This window comes from Canis lupus, chromosome 6 (assembly GCF_011100685.1).
Source record: "Canis lupus familiaris isolate Mischka breed German Shepherd chromosome 6, alternate assembly UU_Cfam_GSD_1.0, whole genome shotgun sequence".
Classification (NCBI taxonomy): domain Eukaryota; kingdom Metazoa; phylum Chordata; class Mammalia; order Carnivora; family Canidae; genus Canis; species Canis lupus.
The window spans coordinates 51,009,761-51,034,748 of NC_049227.1; the positions used below are offsets into that span (position 1 = coordinate 51,009,761).

The following is a 24,988-nucleotide window of genomic DNA, read 5'->3' on the forward strand; positions in this document are numbered from 1 at the left end:
TTGACTACAGTACACAATCATAAACAATTGGGAGCTTTCATTGACTAACAAGGGTACGGACAGTGAAATAAGAGTCATTTCTATACCAGAGGACTCATCTAGATATTCTTTTGCTATTAGAAAGTATGGTCACTGGGGATTTCCTATAATTGGATCTTACCTGTAATATAATATACTATTACTGAAAGCTATGTTTTCTTCAAACTGGAACATTTGATCCTGGGGCATTTTAGAAGCTTTCTACAGATTAAATGCAGGAAACACATTCAATAAATGGAGAAAATGAAATGTTCAGTCATAAACAGAACTTTATCCATTTTTCAAGTTACATTTTCCTTTTAGATGGAACCATTTCAATTCCTTTTGATTTCCTTCTGACATATTATTGTAATTAAATTACTCTCTGAACTATGCATACATTTTCATATTCTCTTCGAACTATAATAAAAATGACCCACAGATATTAAATAAAGATTTGACCTGTAAAAGATAGGAATGATATAATTCCCTAATGATCCTTCTTATGTATATAATCCAGAATGCACTCACTTGATACCTGATAAGAAAGATACTAGTATCAGGGTTACTCGCATATAAATCACCTATTTTGACATATTATATAACAAAATGGTTGATATAGGCTCTTAGCAACCCCATTGTCTTGCTTATATTAGCTGTATGATCAAAGACAACAATACTCATTAGTTAGTCATGTTAGACCAGCAAGTTATTTCTTATTCTTCTGACACTAGTCTTTGCTCTCTGGATAAAATGCTTAATAATTATCTAGAGAAATTTAGAAAAGACTTTAGGATATCTTTTAGAAAGGATAATAGAGCCAAACATCCCCATTTTAGAGATGAAAAGTCAAGACCCAGTTTTTCAATATTGTATTTCAACCATTATAAAATACACTTCATTATTCAAATGTTAGCATCTCTAAAATCAACGTATTTTCTATAATGAATAGCATCATACCGTGGTTGTTGGCCAGGTGACAATCGTGATGTAGTTGCCTGGTATGCATGAACTGGGTAGCATTACTGGACGACTGTAACTTCATGTTTCAGTAAGTGGGCCACTTTCGGATCATTTGAGTAAAACATAATTCCCGGTTGAGGTCTAAAAACTTGTGTTGGTACCTTCTAGTGAAATGTACAGAGTGTCAGCAGTAAAACTCATATAACAGATAAGAATGGCTTGGGAAACAATCCTGGAGTTAACAGTAGAGCATTCTTTTTTATTTTTTTTATTTTTTTAGAGCCTTCTTTTAAAGAAAAGCTGGCACAGAGGGCATAATATTGGGGAAAAGAGGCACATCAGCTACGCTTCGTCAAAAATTGATTCAGAGCAATTGGCCCTGACATATTTTTGTTTTTACACTTTATAACATTGACATGTGAGAAATCTACGTCTAAGTAAATCTAAATGAGCTCCTATAATAAGCACAAAATAGAAATTCTAAATGATGAGGGAACATTATGGCATAGTTTGACAAACTTTTCTTTGTGAGTGTAACACTCTTTCTTCTAAACAATTATGAATATAATCAGTTCTGATTCATTCTTAATTCCTCAGCTGTTTTCCCATAAGCCAAGTTATTATCCATTCACACTCTGTCTAAAGTAAAAAAATCAAAATGTTCCAATTTTGATGAAGAAATCTAATCTTTATTTCTATGATGTTAGCACAATATACTCACACAATAGCTTTAATCTGTACTTAACAAAATACATTATAGCACTTTACAAACTTTATCAGTTTGGAAAACATTGCATAACATTTTATTAAACACGATACTTTATATATATTATATATATTTTTTCATAATTTTATTTACTTTAAAAAGATAATTACTCTCTTTATTCAATACTTGGTTTTCTCAGTAAAGCACAGCCTAACACAGGAAGAAGTGCTCTCATTAGCAAATCAGATAAATAGAACACTAAGAAGAGATACCACCTGTTAGTCTCATTTGTTTTAAATTAAGGTACCAGTGGAATGTAAACAAATATTTTTTTGTAATTTTTTTTACAAAAGATGTATTATCAAATATACATGCAGAGGTCTGAGTTCTAGCGACTATCATTATATTTCCTTAACAATGTGATACAATTGGTTCAGTCATTAAAAACTGTAGCCTTTGGCACTTTGAGTAGAAAAAGAATATATCAATATTTATGTAAAGAAAAAAAAACCCTTCAATGACTAGAGAAGTACTTTAAAATCTTTTGTTAAGAAATAGGAAAGATTAGGAAACATCTTACTGCACCTGAAATGCTGCAGCTTTTTTTTTTTTTCTTCAGAGTACTAAAACCAGTCCACCTTTCTCTCTATGCAATGGCAAAAGCCAGTAGGAGTGTGGTGACGGTGGTAGTAGCGAGAAGTGGGGAAGGCAATGTTTTACTCCCACTCCCCTCTCTGAGAAGGAAATTGCCAGAAGGGATATAGTTGAATCATATTTTATTGCCAGAGTTTTCAATTCTGCTGGTTTCAGCTAAATCCCTAATGCTTTAGGAGGTTGGTGACTCTAGAAAGCTTTGCCCTTTTCCTGTAGAAGTTGATAATGATGTGATAGTCTTTATCTCTAAACAACTCCTTCTGTTCTCATTGAAAATGAAACAGATCAAATCAACCAGCTTTGTTGTTACCTTTTATCCCCTTGGCAATCATCGAGTGTATATTAGAATTCCTAAGAAATGGTGTAAAAAAAGGTTTGATACTAAATTCCAAGAACCAAATATTTCTCCATACTTAAATTTTTAAGTTGGAAAAACCTCCAAATGTTTTGGTTTTATCTTCTTCTTATTGATAATATTGGTTTCCTTTGATTTAGGCTGAAGGCTTTATTCAGGATAGGTAGCAAAACTGTTGTTTGCATATTAAGCACTAAAACTGTGCCTACTTAGAGATTTTGAAGAAATACATTCTTAATTTATACTGTGAGATACTTTCAAATATCAATTTGCATTTTTTTTCAGATTCTTCCAGTTGATGTCCAATTAATAAAAATATCTGAAGGAAGAAGGTAAAACCCAACTACTATTGCTCTACTATTTACTGGTTATTAGGATATAAAAATTAATAATCTGGAACAAAATGAAGTTTTTGGATTACTTGTTAAGATAGCAACCGAAGCCAGCTGGTTGGAGACATCCAAGCGTAGACGCAACCAATGTTGCTGGCAATGTAACTCACAATGTCAAGTGTTGGTTCAGATTTCTTGTTTATAAATTCACAGCGATGTATTTTGCTCAAGGAATGTCAACTGTTATTCTTGATTTAAAAATAGAAAAACATACCCATAACACCAAAAGAAGTTTTTAATTAATAAATAAAGGAGGAACCATAAAATGCAAAATATGATCACAATTTCAAAAGACTCCAAAACAATGTATTTTTAAAATTATGCAAATTTACTCACTAAGAACCATTAATAGTACCTATACCTAAATAAAAAGTAAGCAGCAAAAAAAAAACCAATGTAGAAATGTATTAGTTATTCCCTCTCACTTAAAATATTTCTACACAATTCTTGTTGTTGAAGAAAGTATAATTTTGAAGAAATGCACAAAACCTTTTCATTTTTTGACTGTGACAGAGCCACTACAGAGAAGCTGCGGGGTGTCCTATTCTAACACAAAGCAGCCAGCATCTTCTTAATACAGTAGCATTTCTTTGACAAGGAATTGCACACCACTATTTCACAGCTAAATAGAATTTGAGAGTTTACATGGTATATGTACTATAATAATCAGCACCACCCTTACTGAGCTTTAGGTGCAGATTCTGCAAAATGAATATATAATACTGCATGGCCTTTGCTGTAGGGAAACATGTGTTCTGGATTCCCACAGCCAATTATAAAGAAAAATCCCTAAAGTTGGCACATTCAGGAAGTAAAATAGTATACACTGAAGGAAACCGCTTTCTTCTGATACTGCCTTCTGCAAACCTTTTGAGTTTGAAGACAGGTCTTAAGATTCTTCACATTATCACATTAATTAGGTTCTTGCATTGTGCTTTTCCCTCCCCTTGATGTGAAATCTACAAGCTTGAATGTAATAGTTCTCAAGAGTCATTGAGTTCCGGGCTGATGGTAGATGACCCAGTTTGACGAGAAGTCTTCTCAATCCGCTGGAACAGAGCACAGATAGAATCAACACGTGGTCTTTTGGGGATCACTCAAGTGATTGAACACCATCATTCAATCTTTGTAAGCCCGTGTTGGGGAGGTTCCCTTGTAGAAGATATTTCTAGTGTTTTCAGGGCTGTTACTTCTTTCAGGGATTAAGATGATGTTGCCCTTTCTCCGCAGGGTAGAGTCGCGGGAGGAAGAGATGGACAGCGTCTCTGAGCCAATTTCGCTGCCCTCTACTGGGGTGACGCGGATGGTGGTGATTCCGTGGTGGTGATGCTCATTGTTATCTATGTTGCTTCTCTTGCGGTCTCCAGAACCAAAACTGTCTTTCAGGGACTCACAGCTTTCTGAGTCCCTGTTGAGATCGTTGAGCTCATAAGTTTGGCGAAGGCTGCCCTTTTCAGGGGCTTTCCATTTCCAGGAGCCACTACCCTCACCTTCAGTGGACGGGATCTGTATGATGGGCCTGTTGTTCTCTGGGTGAGCCTCAACCCTTACGATCCCACTGGGTTCGTGGTCTGTCAAGGTTTTGTAGCGGATGGAGCCAGTGCAGGAGACCGTGCTACCTTCAGTGTTCTTGGGGCTGCTTTGGAGGACGCCCTGCTGCTTGGACATAGCTATTACTTGCATGATTCGGGGCTGGCTGTTGCTTCTGTTACAGGCCACAGTCTTCTCGGCAGCCTTCAGCCACTTGGCTCGAGCAGAGCTGCTTTTGGGAGAGGTGCTTATGTTTTCCTGGGTCTCCTCGGGGATGTGCACTAACTGTGAGGACCCAGGGCGGGACTGAATGGATACTCTTGGTCCTCCAGGCATGCTATTGTTACACCCGGGGACAGTGCCAGGCTGGATCTTGAGGTACTGATTGCTGGGAGCATGGTGGTCGCCATTCACTCCCACTCTGGAGGGCTCTGAGCTTGACCTCATTTCTATGGATCTGGGTGGTGACTGTCCAGGCTCAGTCTCTATAACTTGCAGGGACAACTTCCGACTTTCATTCTTATTCTTCCACTGGGTGAGAAGCTGCTTTGATCGAGCAGAATCCATAGAGGCATGAATGGTGGCATTTCTTCTGACAGGGTCTTCCACAGATGGGGTGTTGGCTCTGGGCAGGGTATTGCTAAAGGTAACCATGTTTTCCTTCCCCATGGGGCTCCGTGGAGTGATGATTTCTACGTCAGCATTTGCCCTTTTGAGGTTTGTCAATGAGCTAGCATCTCTGTGGTTTCGGTTGAGGATGCCTTCTGTGTGAGCAATTCCATCACTGCTGCTACCATTTTTGGCAGATAAAACTCGAGTGGGGTCTTGGTTGAGGTCTGTCAGGGATCTGAGGGCGTCTCTGTGCTGAAACATACTCTCTTCGCTAGGCAGAAAGTTCCCCACAGCATACAGGCCCTAGTGTTTAAGAGAAACAATGAACACCATGCACTAGAAGACGTGATCACTAAACATTTGTCTTAGAGGACCCACTGAAGCATATAAATAAGGTAGGTGCTCTCTCCATACCATTGACTAATACAAATAACAAAAAACCCAAACTACAATTACTCAGGACATAATTTATTTAAGTTATATCATAAATCCTTGAACTAACTGTTCAGAAATAAGGAGCCCATTATTTTTTATTAGTTGGACTTTCTGTCCTTTCTCCATCCCACTGGATGTTTGGGTGAATCTCATCCTCTGTATATTTTGAGAAAAAAGGACAGACAATGAGAGAAATAAGGACATTTTTCTGCTTTTCAAGGCAATTCATTTTTCTGGATTTAGGAACCTCTTGTCGAGTGACACCCTGAATAGCTTAACTGATTTATTTTACCCTCCATTTTCAATCACACCTTATGATGGAAAGCAGGAGAGGTGTGAAAAATATAAAACAGTGAATCATTCATAAAACATGCCATCATGTTTTGCAGTGAGGTCAGGGACGAATGTTGTTAAAACTCAGATCAAACACAGCCCTGCGTATTCAGCGTTGTACAGAGTGTTCTCAAAAGAGAGGGCAGATATTATGACTAGTTTGGAGAACCTACATTCTTTCCTTTAACTTGGTCTTAAGTTTGGAAGTAATATTTGATCAATTCAGTGCTGATCAATTCAGTGTTTTAGTACCCTAAACTTGAGCTACATTTTATTTAATCTTATCTTCATACTCAACCTACTAATTTTTTATTATTTTAGATTTGGGGGATAAAAATTTGGATATGGCAACATTTGGAGTCAGAATTTTTATACAGAGAAGACTAAATCTCTGTTGGATCTTCAATTTATGAGGTGCTTATTTAGACATGAGCAAGCAGCAGATAGCTATTTGGGTACTAATTTCCATAGATGGTAGACACTTTTCAAATTAAACCTAAGAATCCCAATGATTTAACATTTTATAGAGTGCTGAACAATTTACAATAGCATTGGCTTAGAATTGAAGAATTTCCAATTCCAGGGCATAGGGTACAAACAGAAATGAAATAAGTCAAGCTTCTGCCTCTCCAACTACTTTAATTCTTGGTTCAAATTTTCTTCTAAATAGTATCCATATATGCTCTCACTGCCAGAGTTCTCAGGAAGTGCAGCCCCTACCTAATGCTCTATTAATAATTTTATTTAAAGTTGTAGGTTCAGGAAAATTGTCCACGAGACCGTAAGTAACCTCTGCCCATATTGTTCAACATGCAGTGCCCAGCACTGTGCTTAATATAGTTGCTCCATCCTTGCTATGATATGAAATAACTAGTATTCTTCTCATTTTATAAGTGAAGAAACAGGGTTCTGAGAGATTAGGTAACTCAGCCAAATGTGAGGTATTTGAGATTCAAGCCCAAATCCTTCCGAGTATGGAGCCCAGGCTAATTCCAGGACACGATGAAATCACATCCATGCAAAGGCAATGCATGAACTTGAGAGAGGCAGTTCTCAGTCTTCCTTGCTTATTCTGCGACACACATTGCCAGTCAACACTCCCATGGGAAACCCAAGCTTACGCGCAGTCCCTGGCATGCTAACTTTACTTTGATCACTTTCTCCTCCACTGAAGAAAGCATATGCATAAGTGTGAGATTTGAAGTGACAATCCTGACCATGCTAGTTTATAAAAATGAAAAATAGTCGCTTGCTTCAGTGTTTTTACTACTTTGGTCATCATTCTGTTTCTCCACTATTTTTTTGTCATCATTGTCTATTTCTCCACTACTGATTGCCCTTTTGAGCTCCAGATGCAACTCTTCAACTGCCTATTGATATTTATTTATTTATTTATTTATTTATTGTCTATTGATCTTTAAATTGAGGTAACAAACCCTTTGCCTCCACCAACCTGCTTCCTCCATCATGTTCTTGGTCCACTAATGAAGTCACCATCTGCCCAGTCTTCCGAGCTAGAAACCTGGCCATTACCTCTTACTCCTCCTGTCCCTCACCTTCCACTTATACTTGACTCTCTCCTACATCTTTTTGCATGTGCAGTTTCTTCCGCTTGGATGGCCTTCCTCCTTTCCTTGCTCTAAGAAAAAATTTCTTATTCCTTAAAAACCACATCACTTCTAGGAAGGCTTCTCTAACTTCCTTCTTCAGTTTGCTATTCCCAAAGCATTTTGTTCACTAAATGAACAAAATATATCATTTAGCATATTGCAACTATTTAAATTTATTATCAGTCTTTACACAGAAAACTCCTCAAGGCTATACCTTATTTCTCACTGTTCTGATGCTGAGTATAGTACCTGGCACAGATCAGATATTGAATGAGTGAATGAATGAATGCATGAACAAATGCATGAAATGGGCAATTTCAGTTTTCTTATGCTGAGAATATTTTTTCTGAAGGAAGATCAGGCTTGAAAATAGAGTACTGCTATACTAAGAATTCAGTATTAGTTGGTGCTAACATATCCCAGTGCTACATTTGTGTTCTTGGGCAAGTTATATAAACTTCCACCAAACCTTTAGTTTCACTTATATTTACTTTCCTCATCTATAAAATTATAGTAGCAAAAATAGTCCTTGACCCTTTCAGGTGTGTGTGTGTAAAAATGCAATAATCCTAAAGTTGCAGTTTCTGGTCCATGGTATGGGTTTAAAAAAATTATTTTGCTGAAAGCAGGATATGTGTTTTGGCACAGGATGGAGATGCACTCAGAGATTTTCTCATGACTATAAACTACATTGCAAGAAAATTATTACAGTGCAAAAATGTTCAATGCATGTTTTCCACTTAAACTGTGGTTTATCAAATAAGAATAGTAAATTGTTTACCAAGTACAGAGCAATTCCTCCTCCTATTAGAAAGCCACAGTAGACATCAACTGGGTGGTTCTTATATTGAGTTATCCGTGTGAGCCCACAGATGATCCCGCAGATAATAAAGGTGAAGACCAAGAGAGGTTTGAGAAGCTTAGAGGAATCTGTTAATGTGGAATTGAAGTACATCTGAAAAATGAAAGAAATCTGGTATGTTAGAATGGTCATTTTACTATTAAATTATAATCAAATTAAAAAGTTGACTCAAAGTCTAACTGGTACACTTGACATTAATTTTACTCTTCCATTCCCCTTGCCATGGTTATGTTCTATACCTGAAAAAGAGGAAATATATAGCAAAATTCATCAAATAAAAAACAGATCTCATTTAATTACATGGAAGTTTGAAAGACAAATTGAAGCAGTAGAATTAGCCAGATAACTGTTTAGTTGCTGTGCTATTTTTCACATAATTTCAACCCACTTTTCTTACATAAGATCTGATGGACTATTGTATTAATCAGACGTGATGACAATTCATTGTATATCATTTATCACATTTAGACTGACTTTGAACTCCTTGTTACATAAATACTGAAAGGAAAGCACATATGTATGTGTGTGTATGTGTGTGCTTAACAATTCTTTTGGTTTGGGCATTTATAACATTCATGTAGTTCACAATACCCTGCCATGAGGTATATTACATGGAAGGTATACCAGGCTGAGTAAATACGAAGACTGTGTAGAAAATTTCTTTTACTATAATACCGTGTACAGTATCATCCAATTTCTGCTTTCAATGCAATTGTGTTGAAGGATTGCTGTACTCAAGTTTACTGTTCAGTGATTGCACAGCTATATAATCTAATTAGTCACTTGGAGACAACAGTCCTTTCTGATTTTCCCCAGGACACAGACCAATGAAAAAGAGCCAGTGACTTACCGAAACATACACAGCTGCAAAGGCGGCAAGGGTCGCATGTTGAGAAGGGAATGATTTTCTGCCAAAGGAAGACAGTCAAATTATGCCTCCTATTTCAGATCCACTGCTAACAATCCTCTCAAGAACACTGGATGGTTAAAATGTTCAACTTAAAAGCCTCAAGGCAATAAGTGATAACTTTAATTTCTGTTTAGTTTTCTGGAGAAAGATCTGAGTGATAAAATAAACACTGCTAATCACCATTAGAATTAAATAGTAGAAATGTGCTTTTCAATAGAAAGTGCCAACTTGAAGGGGATCACTTTGTTACACCATTGGAATGATGGTTGGAAGTAGAAGTGGATTGGAAAACATTATCATTGTTCTTTGGTATTCGAATTATATCAGTTTAAAGTAAATCATAAAACCTAGGATTTTAAAGCTCTGAAGCTTTTCCTATGCTCCTAAATATACGGTTTCATTTACATAAGACTTTAAAAGACAACATTGTTTTCTCACAGCAATGGGTCTAAATGTATTTTTTACACTCAAGAAAACACAAGAAGTCCAATTTTAACAAAATGTTTCTTTGTATGTTCTACTTTCACATAATTATCATCTCAAGACTCACAGAGCATCTTATTTAGTTAAATGATTTAAGAAGCAAGGTAGGAGAGGTGGAACACAGGATATGGAAGAGACACTGAAAAGGACAGGCGAAAGAAAAAAACCCAAATATTTCTTTTAATGGTTAAAAAAAAAGGTTAAAAAAGATAAAACTCAGTTATATTAATGTTTTCCTAATTATTTGGTACCCAAGAAAAAGGATTACCACTTAACACAGACAAGATATGTAAAAAGACTGAGAAAGAATAGAGGACATAGGTCTTAAAGGTAGCTTCAAAATTATTGAATGGACCATGAGAACTTGAATGTGTATAATTACATAATATCAGGTCTGCTTCTTCAAGGGTACTTACTTATTTTCGACTCAAAACAATTTTGGGAACTCACTGAATGACAAATGCAATTCTTATAGCAATCACTTATTGCCCTTCGTCCTTCTGTAATTTATTTCTTTTGAACTTCCAAAACATTATCTCTTGCCAAAAAAGTTTAACTTTTACTTTACTGACTGAAAAAAACTTAATGCATTGGTATTTTCTTGAATTTCTCTGTCTTTTATTTTCTAAAATGCAAGGTTAGAAGCTATACTGATCTTCTGGGTTTATGCAAAGAAGATGTATGTAGAAAACTCTACCAGAAAGAAAATTCACATGATTTTTAAAAAATAAAGCACATAGTGGAGATAAGATATTGATGCTTAGTTTTCCACTTAAGGAATGCGTATTGACTATAAGTCATGACTAATTGTAAACATCCTAAAAGAAACTAATTGTGATATCCTAAAACCATAAGTAGTAGATCAGAAAACATGAAAGGATCTGATGATATGAAGATTAGTGGCAAGAATATGAGGCTGAAATTTGTGAGACAGAAGGATTTGGAATGAGCCACCAAAGAGTTTCTATGGTATAACTAAGGGAATCACTGAATTAAAAACACAGAAAAGAAAAAAGCAAACCAAAATCATTATGACTGACAAATGTAAGCCTAAAACAATTCGCCACGCTATTCATGTACAATGAAAACACTGACACAGGAAGTTTCAAAATCTCAATTTCTAACCTGCCACTGTTGATAACTGTAAGGTCAGATCCTGAGCAAATATCTTCTACAATATAGGAATTTTCTTTACAAGACACATTCAGAGAGGTGTAGTTCGGCTTGCACACGGTCAGAAAGTATGGTGCCTGATACCCTGTGGAGAGCTGTATGATATCTGTAATGAGAGCCGTAGAGCACAGTCCAAACACATGAACACCTATAAGCAAAAGGAAAAGAAATTGTGATCAAGTTAGTGCTTCATGCTGATGCTGTGCCGTCACCAACCATGTTTATTATACATTTCCGTGGTGACCTGCAAATCTGTTGAGATCATTTTCTCTGAGTTTATTTAGAGAAAATTAGTATAGGAGATTTCTAAACCTTTAAACCAGATACTCATTGCCAAAATAAGGGCAGTGAGTGTCTCCAAGGTCGTCATTTGAGGTACTTTCATCACTTTGGTAAAAATAGGACCCATTCTTAATATTATTACCATAGGTCGCTTGTCACACACCTGGGACATGTAAAGGTGACCAATTGTGTGATTTGAGAAGGATTAAATATGGGCAATGAAGGAAAATTCAAAATTATTTAAAATTGCTTAGCATGTCTGAGCTTTCAGGGCTCTTTCCCCAGTACTTCCTGACTCCAGCCTCAGTTGCCAAACCCTGCAGAACTGGTTCCAACTCACTACAAGCTGCAGTCATACCAGGAATACTCATTAAAACAGCGAAGAGGGCAGGTGGGTCCTGTCATGGAAATAATCATCATCTATTGGGTACAGGGCTATGGAAGACTTCCTGCATATTTGGAATTCAGAGATGATGTTCTCGTATCTCCCTGTGCAAATTCTTTCTTTTGTCTCCTGGGGGCCAGTCTCAAAACATAAACCCACAAACTCTGATGCAGGTTGTACACTCAAACTCCATTCCTGCTCCAAGTCCCTTGCGTGGGAGCTAAGTTCTGCTCACATACACATAATCTGAACTTGCCAGCTTCCTTTACATTGTCTTGACACTCTGAATTCACTCTGACTTGACAGTCTGGATTCTGACTCATGATTTGCTCATAGAAATCAATGCAAGAGGCAGCTGAGAAATTCATCAGTAGAATCCTCCAGACCACATTTGCTGGCCTGCCCATTACCCTGGTTTCCACTTTCCTTTTCTGCTTATCCCCACCTAGCAACTACTCTCCCAATTTCTTCTCCATCCTCTCACCTGGGATTCAAGACATAGGACCTTCATTTCTATATTTTGATTCCTAGCAGCATGTAAGGTCTTGGAGAGGAGTATGCTTTAGTGGGGAAACCCATCCATGACAATCTCCAGACCCACGGAGAATGGAGTTGCTGACTCTGGGACACTGTTCTCTAGGGTAGGATGGACCATCCTTACAGGCACGAGGCTTTTCACAGCCTTGGGGAAGTTTTTGTCTGAGATCAGCTATATGTCCTAAAGATTTCTTTCCTTGCCTCAGTTTGTGCTAAGGGGTCTGTTCTTGGATTACCACATCCAAGAACCTTGCTTAGCAGAACAGAGTCTAATGCATAATTTTTAGACCAGACTTTTCCTCTAGCAGGAGAGAAGGTTGCATTTAATTACCTTCTAGATAGTAAATGAAATTACCTATTCTTTTTTTTTTTTTTAATCACCTATTCTTTTGAGCTGAGAGGTTACAGGTGAAGTAGTTTTTTACTGACTTCCTGGGAATGAATGTAAAACATTCATACTGATGTCATATACTGTGTTTTGACTTCTCAATTCAGCTAAAAAAGCCAAAAGGCCTGTGATTCTAACATTAAGATGGTCATATGCTAATCAAGAGATGAGAGTTTAGATAACGGTTAGATTCGGATGCTGATTTTCTATAGATCTCATAAAAAATAGGAGTAAAGTTAGAGGCTATAACTAAGGAAAAATAACCACAATTTGGTTCTCTATGGTGACATTTCCATGTGCAGTAACTTCTGGATGAGCAGTCCAAGAGAATTGAAATGGAATCACTGATGTGGCTAAACTAATTTCTGAAGAGTTATCCATTCCTAATGGCCATTAGGACATTGCTGACATTTATTCTCCACTTTCAAAAATGAACACACATCCAGAGAAACCATTTTAAACTAAATTTATGCTTTAACTACAGCTAAGACCAGAAATATACTGAAATGCATGGCGGGTTAGCTCTCAAAACAAGGACTATAGCTGTAAATAACACATTACAGATACAAAGCCCAAATCTTACTGTTTTAACGTTTTTTTGTATAATGTAAAACTCATCATGTACCCGAAATTATACATTTAAATTATAGCTTTAAAGATTTAATATCTGTAATTAAATATAACATTTCTATTAAAAAAAACATTTCCTTTCTTTGTGGTTCCCCACACCCACCAACAAATCTGACAGCTCTTCTAAGGAAGGAGTTGAAATTGCAGCCTCCGGCATTGATGTTGGGCTCCAGTCCAACCCCATTTCTTCTTTTGGACAGGCAACAGTAGAGAATTCCTTCCCCTACCATAATCTGCAAAGACAGGATAGTGTTCAGAATGGACTCAATGGGTACAAATGAATTCCAAGTTATCTCTTAACACATCATCAGTTCAACAAGGTACAGATGTCTTTTTCTTAAAAGTGTTAGAGATGTGAGCAATGTCTCCTGAGTAGTTGAGGGAGTAGTGAGAAGAAGCAATCAGAACACTGTAGAGAGCACTGGTTGGATCTTCTGGGTACCTATGTACTGGCCAAGGGTGTGATATTATCCTAGCATTTTCATGCTGTTGCAGCACTCAATCTTTGGCCCTTTGCTCAACAACATGCAGGGATGATGCCTAATTGACTAATTGCACGATGACTGACTCTGCCTAACTCTTAGAGTCTTGGCATTTCATCTCTTAAAGCACAAAAACATGATGGCTGGTGAGATCGAGGAGAAATAAAGTAAGCACCAGGGCTAGGATTAGGAAATTTTACTAACATATTGTTTCAATAAACCAGTTCAGAATTGAACAGAAAGTTCGACCCATGGAAGCCATGCATGAAGTTAGAAAGGTGTTATCTAATGCCAAGCTGTCCAATAAAAATTTCTGTGATGGTGAAAATATTTCCATCCTGTCCGATAGGGCTGCTACTACCCACATGTGGCTATGGAGCCTTGAACTTTAGCTACTACAACTGAGGAGGTAAATTGTTAATTTCACTTCACTGCATTTAATTCAGTATTTAAAAATTTAAATCAGTTTAGACAACATGGAAATAGCCACATGTGGCTGGCAGCTATTTTGCTGGAGAATGCAGATTACATGAGAATTTAGGTAAGCAGGTCACTACTTCTTAGGTATAAGATTAGAAAATGTGTTTGCAGGGGTCCCTGGGTGGCTCAGTCGGTGGAGCCTCTGACTCTTGATTTTGGCATCAGGTCATGATCACAGGATTGTGAGGCAGGGCTCCAACGCCAGGCTCTGTGCTGGGCACGGAGATTCTAAGATTCTCTCCCTCCCTCTCCCTCTACTTCTCCCCACCCTGTGCTTTCTCTCTCTTTCTTTCAAAAAAAAGGAAGGAAGGAAGAAAGGAAGGAAGGAAGGAAGGAAGGAAGGAAGGAAAGAAAAGAAAGAAAGAAAGAAAGAAAGAAAGAAAGAAAGAAAGAAAGAAAGAAAGAAAGAAAGAAAGAAAGAAAGAAAGAAAAGAAAATGTGTTTACAATGGACAATGTCATACTGTAGTATTAGAAGGATTAACATATCAGGTAAAGATTTTAAGATAAAGAAAAGTGTATTTGCTATTGGATTCTAGGACATAGGACATCAAAGAAGGGACCCAATATAGTTAGGCATTATTTCCTTTAGGAAGTTTTCCTTGAAACATCCTACAGCACCCTAAATTGAATTATGTCCCCTTCCTAGCTTCTCTAGCATCTCATCCCTCCTTTTTAGCATAGCTTGGTTAAAGTGCACTTCAACTGTTCATTTGTTTGTCTCTCACTAGACCAAAACCCCCTGAGGGGAGGGACATTTCTCATTTACCTTTAATTCTCACCATCTGACACAATGCCTGGCATCATAGGACTTGTGTTTGTTACCTTCACTTTGGGATTCTGGTTGGCTAATTATCCTGGGCATTCCGGCTGTTAGTTATGGTATATAAGAATAGCAAGATTTGAAATTATGAGTTTTATTTATTTAAAAGTTCAAATATTTAAGATCATTGTGCCTAAGGGATTATTATGAAATGTGATATTGATTGGTAGAAATGTTTGGAGCTGAGAAAAGTCAAGTTTTGGAGACACTGCAGTCTCTTTCAAGGTCATAGTCACGATAAGGGGCTCAAACAAATTTCCCTAGATAAACTTCCCAGTTCTCATTACTAGCTTAACTTATATTTTATCAAGTATTTAAGATTACAGTTCTTGTAAACTAATGGCAGTAAGTCTTCTGTTTTGAATGTTCAGTCTGCTATACTTAGTTCTGTTGGTATTGTGGTATGTGTGCAATTATAAAGAATCTTAATTTGTATAAAAATAACTTTATTAATGGAACTCTACCAATAACCACACGTGTGAAAATCACGTGGCAAACGTGATAAACATCCTTAATGGAACTCTACCAATAACCACACGTGTGAAAATCACGTGGCAAACGTGATAAACATCCTTAAGATCCATTGTATAGAAATCATCAAAACATGTTTTTTTTTTTTTCAAATCATTGAAGAGTGAATTAGCTCTTTATACTTCTTGAAAAATATCATCCTACATTATCATTTTAAGTTAGACCTGGAAACACAATCCGTCCTATATTCAGCATAGAGAGATGTGACGTACTATACACGCTCATAGAGTAAGATAATGTTTATCTCAAATTCATCATTTCAAAGAAAATTAACCGCTCACTTCTGAAATGCATTGCTGTATGGTTAAAAGATGATTTCATCTTCACTTCCTCAAAAATAATCCTGAGAATAATTTTCCCCTCTCTTCAATTATGTATGTAATGATGCATACTTTGACCAGGAATGCTAAATTATATAAGATTTTATTTGTGTAGTGCCATTAGGGAAATATGTCTTATCATACAACACAATAGCCATTATCTCAAATGACCTTGAGATTTCAGGAGTTTTATTTTAGTTGTTTAATATGCTTAGAACTCATATGTCAAGAGAGTTCTTTAATACTATTTGGCTTGATTATGGATCAAGGTTTCTTGTCATTATTTTGACATCACCCAACTGTCCTCTCTAGGAAATGCATCAATTTTCTCCTCACAGTTCTATTCACTTAACCTTGATCTATATGTCACTGCATGAATTTTCAAAGTGGTTCAATTTTGTCTAACGAAGGAATTCTCCTTAGGGGGAAGGGAGATGCTTCCTGATGTATTTCTAAATGCTTCTGCTTGTTTCCTCATTCTGAATGGCAAGCTGTTGTGCTCAAATATGGTTTCAGAGTTTAGGCTCTGACAAAATTATTTGTTGCTTTTGTCATTTGCAAATAGAAAACAGTCTGTGACAAGCATCTTTTCACAGTATCCTATTTTATCTGTACACAGGCCAAAAAATATTTTTTTTTCTTGTTGAATATCTTGGGTGGGTTTTTGGAAGAGATTCTGAAGTGACTCTGCTGTGGGGGAGACATGGTGAGAAATAGATTTCTTTTTATTAATCATATGGACATGGCCCTAGCCACCACAGGGAGAACTCACAATCAAAGAAATCTTTCTTGTGAAACCAACAAAAGAAAATGACAAAAAGTATAATATTTATAGTAGTATCTTCAGTGATTAAATATGCAGTTGAATATCTTTTTTTTAAAGATTTTATTTACTTATTCATGAGAGACACAGAGAGAGACACAGGGACACAGGCAGAGGGAGAAGAAGCAGGCTCCATGCAGGGAGCCCGATGTGGGACTCCATCCCGGGACTCCAGGATCATGTTCTGGCCCGAAGGCAGGCGCTAACCCGCTGAGCCACCCAGGGATCCCAGTTGAATATCTTTTTGGAAACCCTAATACATTTAATATTGTACATTTTGATTGTCATAAAACTAAGAACTATAATCAAAATCCAATAGAATTCTCCCATCAGGTTAGATATATTTATCTTTTAAAAATTAGAGAGGGAGACAAACCTTGAAAGACTCTTAACTTTGGGAAATGAACAAAGGGTTGCGGAAGGGGAGGTGGGTGGGGGGTTTGGGTAACTGGGTGACTGGTTGATGGGATGAGCACTGGGTGTTATACTATATGTTGGCAAATCGAACTTCAGTAAAAACAAATGAAAAAAATTTGTAATAAAAATGTACTTCCAGGGATGAGAAAGTGTATGTTTTTTTCTATTCATATAGACTTCATGAAGATTTACGATGTCCTATTTTGTTTTCCTGGAGATACAATCTCCAAAGGACTGAACAAAATACTTATTTCATTATCACTTTAAAGTAAATGAAAAGGGAATATTAAGGATGAAATTTTCCATTTTAAGGGCAATTTCAGAGATATAAGAAAAAGTATTTCACAGACACGAAAGGAATTTTTACAGTTTCTGGTACAACATCACGAAGACAAGTTATTTTTAAAATATCTCTCCAAGCATTTTTTTAAAAATCTGAAAAGCAAACACAAAGTGATTTATATTTAAATGCCTGTATCAAAAATCAGTTGATCTTCTTTTGTTCATATAAAGATTCTTTTAAAGAGACTATTGCTGACATGAGGTCTTTTGTTTTACATGGTCTTCTCTCCAAGTGAATGGATGAGAGCAGGAAATGCCTCTCCTCATAAAAATGGGCTTTAAAAAAGTTTTTTTTTTAATTTAAATTCAATTTAGTTAACATATAGTGTATTATTAGTCTCAGGTGTAGGATTTAGTGATTCACCAGTTACATGTAACACCCACTGCTCATCACATCAAGTGCCCTCCTTAATGCCTATCAGAGGTGGGCTTTAAAAATCATTTCAAAATGAAGGACTCCTCTTGCTTTCCCTCCTCCACTCACCACCCCATTTTGCAACAGGTTTATCCTAGAATATAGATAAAAAGAAAGCAGAGTATCCTTGATGGTTGACAATGAGAGTCTACTTGTTATTTTTCACTTTCAGGAAAAGAGGAGGAGATTAGAATAGTAACTATGTAGTAAGATTAGAGACAGAATTATGGGTCCAGGACAAGGAGACTATAGACTCTATAAGACCAATGTTGAGAAAATGAATGTTTTGGGATAAGTCCTTAAAGATAGAGGAGAAAATGGAATTGGAAAGAAGTCTGGAAGAAGTATGATATATATCTGGGAGAAAGGTGTGAAAGCAGTATTAGATGTGAGTAAAGTCAGGATTTGGTTTTCCACTGTGTGTTTACCCCAGAGCTACAAACCCAGTGTGGAAGAAAAGAACCACTGACATCCTGGAGTGTCACAGAGCTCTAAGTGATAGGAGGGAATTTAGGGACCCCAGAGTATAAATAGTTTCCTAGTTTGCCTTTTGTTTCATTAGGAGGCATGCAGCCACTCTGGAGGCCCTGTAGAGATCCCTAGATTCAGTGGGTCCTTTGTGGGGGGATTGGCACTGGATTTCCAGGTTCAGATTTGCCCTGTCATTTCTCAGGGCTCAAGAAAGAAAGCTTTGGCCAGAAGCCCCAGAAAACACCCTTAAATTGCATGTTGAATATTTATTAAGGAAATGAAGGAGTCACAGCGGCAGGAACACAGTGTTGAGGCCAAGGTCATTGTTCCCAAGACATGTAACAGTGTTAGCAAAGGGATCAGTGTGAGATAAACGGTTCCAGCAGCAAGTGCTACAATTAGACTCGCTTTCTTAAAAATGTAATAAAATACCCTAGGGAAGAAAGGCTTCTGGATATATGAAGAGAAAATTATTTAAATGATTAAATATCAAATGGTCTTGTATTTAATATCAACACAGTCATGAACATTTGTACAGAATTTTATTTCAAGTATTCTATTATAATAAATTTGGGGATTACACCCCAACTAGGAGAAATGCTTCCTGGTGTAATAGTTTAAAGCATATATTCTTTTTGCTCTTGTCAGATGACTGATGATATGGATTTTTTAGTAAGTCATTAGAGAAATGATAGGAAAATGCTATTATTCTGAGCAATACTGCACTTTAAATATGTTTTATAAGTTTGAGTCTCAGCTATTTCCAAGCACATCATTAATAGTTCCAGTCACCCTGGGGTTAACTGGAGTTCAAATAACTCATTAATTTACAAAGTATTTTGAGAACTTTTAAGTCTGATAAAGTTCTATGGAATATTAAGTTCTGATTTTTATCTTCTGAGAATATTTTATATAATTTATTTGGTGTGTAAACATATGCTATAATTATTTAACACGGGAAATTTAAAAAAAACAAATTCATAGATACATAAAAGTATAGAATTTGGAAGGTCTATGCACAGATTTTTCTAAAATTGCTGATGTGCTGAACCAGAATTGGCCAATTCATTAGGGAATCTTGTAAAACTTCCATTCAAATACAGCTTTTCATTTAATAACCACTTCCTCTGACATTCATGAGCATGATAAAAGCAAACTAAGGGCTTTTACTGGTAGAAATAAATATTATTAACCTTGAAACATGTTCCTTGTCCTTTATGTAGGATTTTGGGGGCAGAAGAGATGGTAGAAAGGCTTGTCCAGTCTTATTTATTAATGAATTAATGAAAATGCATTTATTCATAATGTGTAAGTTAGCAAACTAAAAATAACTATGTTTTAAATTTAATTTCAGTAGGTTAGGGCATTTCTTTATAGTATATATTTAAAAATGCAAATGCTTGTTTTGCATCTAAAGTATTTTATTTTTGTGTGTGCGTGCCTGTGTGCACCAACATGCCAGGAATGTGAATCATGCCCTTTCTACTTTATAATTGTTGATGTTCAGTGCTCATAATCAATAAAAAGTGCTAATCCAGTAAAAAAAATCTAGCTGTAAGTGATATCAACATGCCTTGTGAGAAGAAAGTTCTTGGCTATATAATTATTTGTTTTTCCCCTCCAGCTTTCCAGACTTCAGATACCAAATCAACACATTAATTAGGGAGCATATCAGAAATGTCATACTAGCTATTCAAGGAGAATTATGTAGTCACAAACATTTTTGAGAACGATTTATAAAACTGAACATTAGAGACCCATCAAGTTTGTAATTATATAATCTTAACTTTTATTTATTTATTTTTAAAGATTTTATTTATTTATTCATGAGAGACACAGAGAGACAGAGAGGCAGAAACACAGGCAGAGGGAGAAGCAGGCTCCCTGCGAGGAACCCAAGGTGGGACTCGATTCCGGAACCCAGGATCAGGACCTGAGCCGAAGGCAGACACTCAACCGGTGAGCTATCCAGGCGACCCAATCTTAACTTTTATTGCCAGTGATTTTCAACTATTAAGTCACATGTCGTTTTCACAATATCTCAAAGACATGATCTTTCTGTTTCAAGATTTCAAGTTCTACTTTTTGTTTTTAACGCGTTTATTACACAAACATGGTCATTCTTAGTTTTTGTAGACTGACAAACATCATTGGGGGGCAGTTCTTACCGTAATTGCAGGTCCAGCAAAAGCCAAACTCAGCAACATGAGGAATGGAATTGCCTCCTGGGTTGGTTCAATATACGGCATGCTAAGACTCCGGTCATAGCAGCTAAATCCAGAGTGCACGGGTTTGAAGACATCGGTGAGTTCAAGGAAATACAGGCTAACCACCGATGATGCCAATATAGGCAACTGAGAAGGAAGGATGTAGAAGAGCAATTTATTATTGTGCACATGTCACACATAGGATCAGTGCATCTTTAAGTAGAAACAAATGACGATCTCCCCTTCTCTCACCACTCTTTTCCAATCTCAGAGTTAAAACCTTCATAAGCACTACGGCTTCTGCTTTCAGAACATATCTCTAATTCACCGACCTCTGTTACCAGCCTGCTATGAGCCCATGCCGTTGTCCCTCACCCTTGCTCCCGGATCAACCTCCTAACTGGTGTTGTACTTTCACTTTTCCTCCCCCCCCCCCCCCCCCCCACCTATCCACTATCCACTCAGCAAACCAAAGGGTCTTTGGAAAATATTTTCAGTCACATCCTTCCCTATCTTAATCATTCTAGTACCTTCCATTCTACTTGAATAATATTCAAATGTCATATCATGGAATATAAATTTCTGCATGGACTGACTCTTGTTTCATCTTTTTTTCTTTTCTTTCTCTTCTCTTCCATCTTCTTGTAGGATATTTATACAACACCCCAAACGCCTGCCCACCATATCTAGTTGGTTTCCACACTTTTCCTAAAATTCCACGCTTTTCCTAAATAGTCTAATTCACTTCTACCTTCACATTTGCCATTCCTTTTTTTTGTGCTCTTCCTCTGGCTCTTTGTATGACTGGCTTCTTTTCATCATTTAATGATGACTTCCTGTACTTTCTAATGAAGGAAGACTTGATCCATCCTTCCCTCTCTAACCTTCTACCATCTCGCTTTTTTTTTCTTTGTGGTCATTAACTGAAATTCACCTGTTTATTTTTCATCACTCTGTCTCCATCTCCCACTGAGGTACATGAACCATGAAGTGAGTTTTCCAGGGATATTTATTTTTTGCTGAGTTAGGGCATAGTATTGTTTCTGGCACATGATGGGCATGTAGTACATCATTTAATAATTTAATACTGCAATAAATACTTTCAGAATCTGAAAACTTATATCACACATGTATTAAGAATTGTTTAGCTTAAGACTTTGTTACTTGTAGAGGATACAATATTTATTTGACTAAACAGGGCAGATTTTTGATGAAGACATTCTTGACCATCTGTGGTATCTGGTTGTTCAGTTAAAAAAAAAAAAAACACCAAATTTAGAAAACAACATTATGCCTCCTCTTCTCAAGAGTCTTTTTGTAATGAGGTGAGAATTAGGTTTATTAGAAAAACTAATTATATAGAGAGATTAATCTGGCATTGTCCTCCTGTTATTCAGATTGATACTTTCCAATAGAACAAAAAGTACACCAAAACACTCACATTTCTCTCATTAGAACCCACGATCATTTGATCACTCAAACATCTGATCATTTCTCCTCACCATTCCCTTTCCTGTAATACACGCATAGGAGCTTTGAGTGTCGACCAGCTTTGCACTGCATGTGTGTGATGGAGATTTTTCATGTAAATCCACTTAAATATATTTTAGTTTTAATTTAACAAATAATGCATATAGCACTTACTATGTACCAGCCAATTTTCTGTTCCGTCTCCTCTAGTAAGTGGCAGATTTTGAGCCCATGGATTGGAGCTCCAAAGTCTTATTTCTTAACCACTATTCTATGCTTTTCTTTTTTTTCAAAAATGATATTAGTTTTAGGATAATGAAATACAACTAGCATCAATTAATGGCGGGAGGGCTGTTTAGCTTAAAGTTCTAATTAAAGGTCTTACTTGCAAATTTTTAATTAAAAATATGTATCAGTTTTTAAATTTTTTTTAATTTTTATTTATTTATGATAGTCACAGAGAGAGAGAGAGACGCAGAGACACAGGCAGAGGGAGAAGCAGGCTCCATGCACCGGGACCCCGACATAGGATTCGATCCCGGGTCTCCAGGATCACGCCCTGGGCCAAAGGCAGGCGCCAAACTGCTGCGCCACACAGGGATCCCCAAAAATATGTATCAGTTTAACATAAATAGACATTATCTTAAAAGTACTGACTCCATGAAGTCAGTAAAAGTCTTCCCTCCATTAATGTGAATGTTAAGTATTTCACTTTTAAACCAGATTTGATGACCCATCTTCTTTCCTCTTTCCCTGATGCCTTTAGTTCATATTTTAGATCTTACAAAGATATTTTGTAAATGGGAATCAGATCTGAGACCCCTAATGCCCACCTAAAAGACGTTTGATCATCTCAGTTTAAGATACTACTGCTCCAGTGAAGTGTTTGATGTCTTCTGCAGAAAAGTGAACAAGACTTAGTCAACATGTCTAATCTGAAAATTAAGCAAATCTTCTCTAGGAAAGACATTATTTGGCATTGAATTTTGTGGATGATTACTTTAGAATTTGCTTAACTGTACCAATGAAGATATAGCCATGAAATGAGAGTTCTAGTCCTATAGTGTGCATGTGTCTGTGTGTGTACATGTGAATGTATAAACAGGAAGGGACACTCTGAATTCCACATACTGTAGTCAAACCAATGGGGTCATATGGTTTTCAAGGCAACCAGGGGGTTCTAATATCAGCTCTTCTACTCACTACCACCAATGTGAACTTGGAAATGTTTTCCTTAAGTCTCAGTCTTCTTATCCATGAAATCAGTACATTGACAGTATGTACCCATCATCACAGGTAGTTGAAAGTATGAAAGGAGCCACTGCAAGTAATTTCAACAATACTTGGGATGAAGAATAGCTTATAAATGTTAGTATTATTATTGCTATTGCTATAACTATTAGTAATATACTTGTCAAGTGTCCCCTTTTTCATAATTCTTTACATGGTAATTCTTTTTGAGAGTAATTTCCTCATTCTTAATTCCCTAGTTCTTCTTTTCAGGAAATTTTTATATGCTGTTCTTTATAATAGTTATCTGCTATAGGTTAGTTGGAGTCTTTGCTCTGCTTCTCAATGAAAATTTCCTTAAAGTGGGGGCCTAATCTTACTCATTTCTATATTTCCACTAATATACATCAGAGTGACTTCCAAGTACATATGCATGTATGTAAATATAGTAAATTAATTTTTTGAGTGAAAATAATTTCCTTCAGTAATGTGATGCACCTTAGTCATTGCAGACAGCAGTCTTCCTGAAACTGCCCATTTTTCCAGCTACACCATTTTTCTACCCATGTATTAATAGCCTTTACAGTTCTATAGAAACATATTTTAAGACCCTCATCTGTTTTCAGAATAATGGTCATATTTTTCTTCTTTTTGGTACTTCTCTGGCTTTTTTTAAAAAAAAACTTTTATTCTTTGTATTCTACTTCATTTTTTAAATTTTATTTGTTAGACAGGGATATATATATATATTAGATTTTATTTATTTATTCATAGAGATGCAGAGAGAGAGAGAGAGAGAGAGGCAGAGACACAGGCAGAGGGAGAAGCAGGCTTCATGCAGAGAGCCTGACGTGGGACTCGATCCAGGGTCTCCAGGATCACACCCTGGGCTGCAGGCAGCGGTAAACCGCTATATATACATATACATATACATATACATATACATATACATATACATATATATATATATATATAGAGAGAGAGAGAGAGAGAGAGAGAGAGAGAGAACACAAGCAGAGGGAGTGTCAGGAAGAGGGAGAAGCAGATTTGCCGCTGAGCAGAGAGCCTGATGTGGGGTTCAGTCCCAAGACCCTGAGATCAGGACCCGAGCTGAAGGTAGCTCGTTAATCTGACTGTGCCACCCAGAACCCTTCAATTTGTTCTTAAGAATGATCTGAGCAAAATATTTATAGTATTTGTGGAAAAAGTAGTTTTATACACTGTTGTCCTATACTATATTTTACTACCAGACAATGTAATGAATTAAATTACAATGCTTCCGAATATTACTCAGCCACCAGAAAGGATGAAGACCTACCATTTACATCAACATGGATGGAACTGGAAGGGTATTATGCTGAGTGAAATTAGTCAGTTGGAGAAAGACAATTATCATATGGGTTCATTAATTTGTGGAATATAAGAAATAGTGAAAGGGACCATAAGGGAAGCAGAGGGAACTGAGTGGGAAAAATTAGAGAGGAAGACAAACTATGAGAGGCTCCTGACTCTGGGAAACAAAGGGCTGCAGAAGGGGAGGTAGTGAGGGGGATGGGGTGACTGGGTGATGGGCACTAAGGAGGGCACGTGATATGATGAGCACTGGTGTTATACTATATGCTGGTAAATTGGATTTAAATTAAAAAAAATTACAATGGTTCCTTCTAACACACTTATCTTCAGAAGTATCATCTTTTGAAATACTCATCAACGAAACTTC

General features: G+C 36.6%; 1 protein-coding gene across 2 annotated transcripts in view; it reads right to left on the reverse strand.

Annotated features, from left to right (window-relative positions):
• Positions 1-1,653: 1,653 nt before the first annotated feature.
• The window catches only part of PLPPR4 (phospholipid phosphatase related 4), a 40,329-nt gene continuing 16,994 nt past the window's right edge, over positions 1,654-24,988 (reverse strand). For both annotated transcript variants that reach the window (XM_038541234.1, XM_038541235.1), the window contains 6 exons: positions 20,530-20,715; positions 13,362-13,491; positions 10,989-11,184; positions 9,321-9,378; positions 8,390-8,563; positions 1,654-5,533 (listed from right to left, as the gene is read on the reverse strand). In XM_038541234.1, the coding sequence (XP_038397162.1) occupies positions 4,208-5,533; positions 8,390-8,563; positions 9,321-9,378; positions 10,989-11,184; positions 13,362-13,491; positions 20,530-20,715 (2,070 nt within the window). In that variant the 3' untranslated portion in view covers positions 1,654-4,207. The remainder of the gene's footprint in view (positions 5,534-8,389; positions 8,564-9,320; positions 9,379-10,988; positions 11,185-13,361; positions 13,492-20,529; positions 20,716-24,988) is intronic.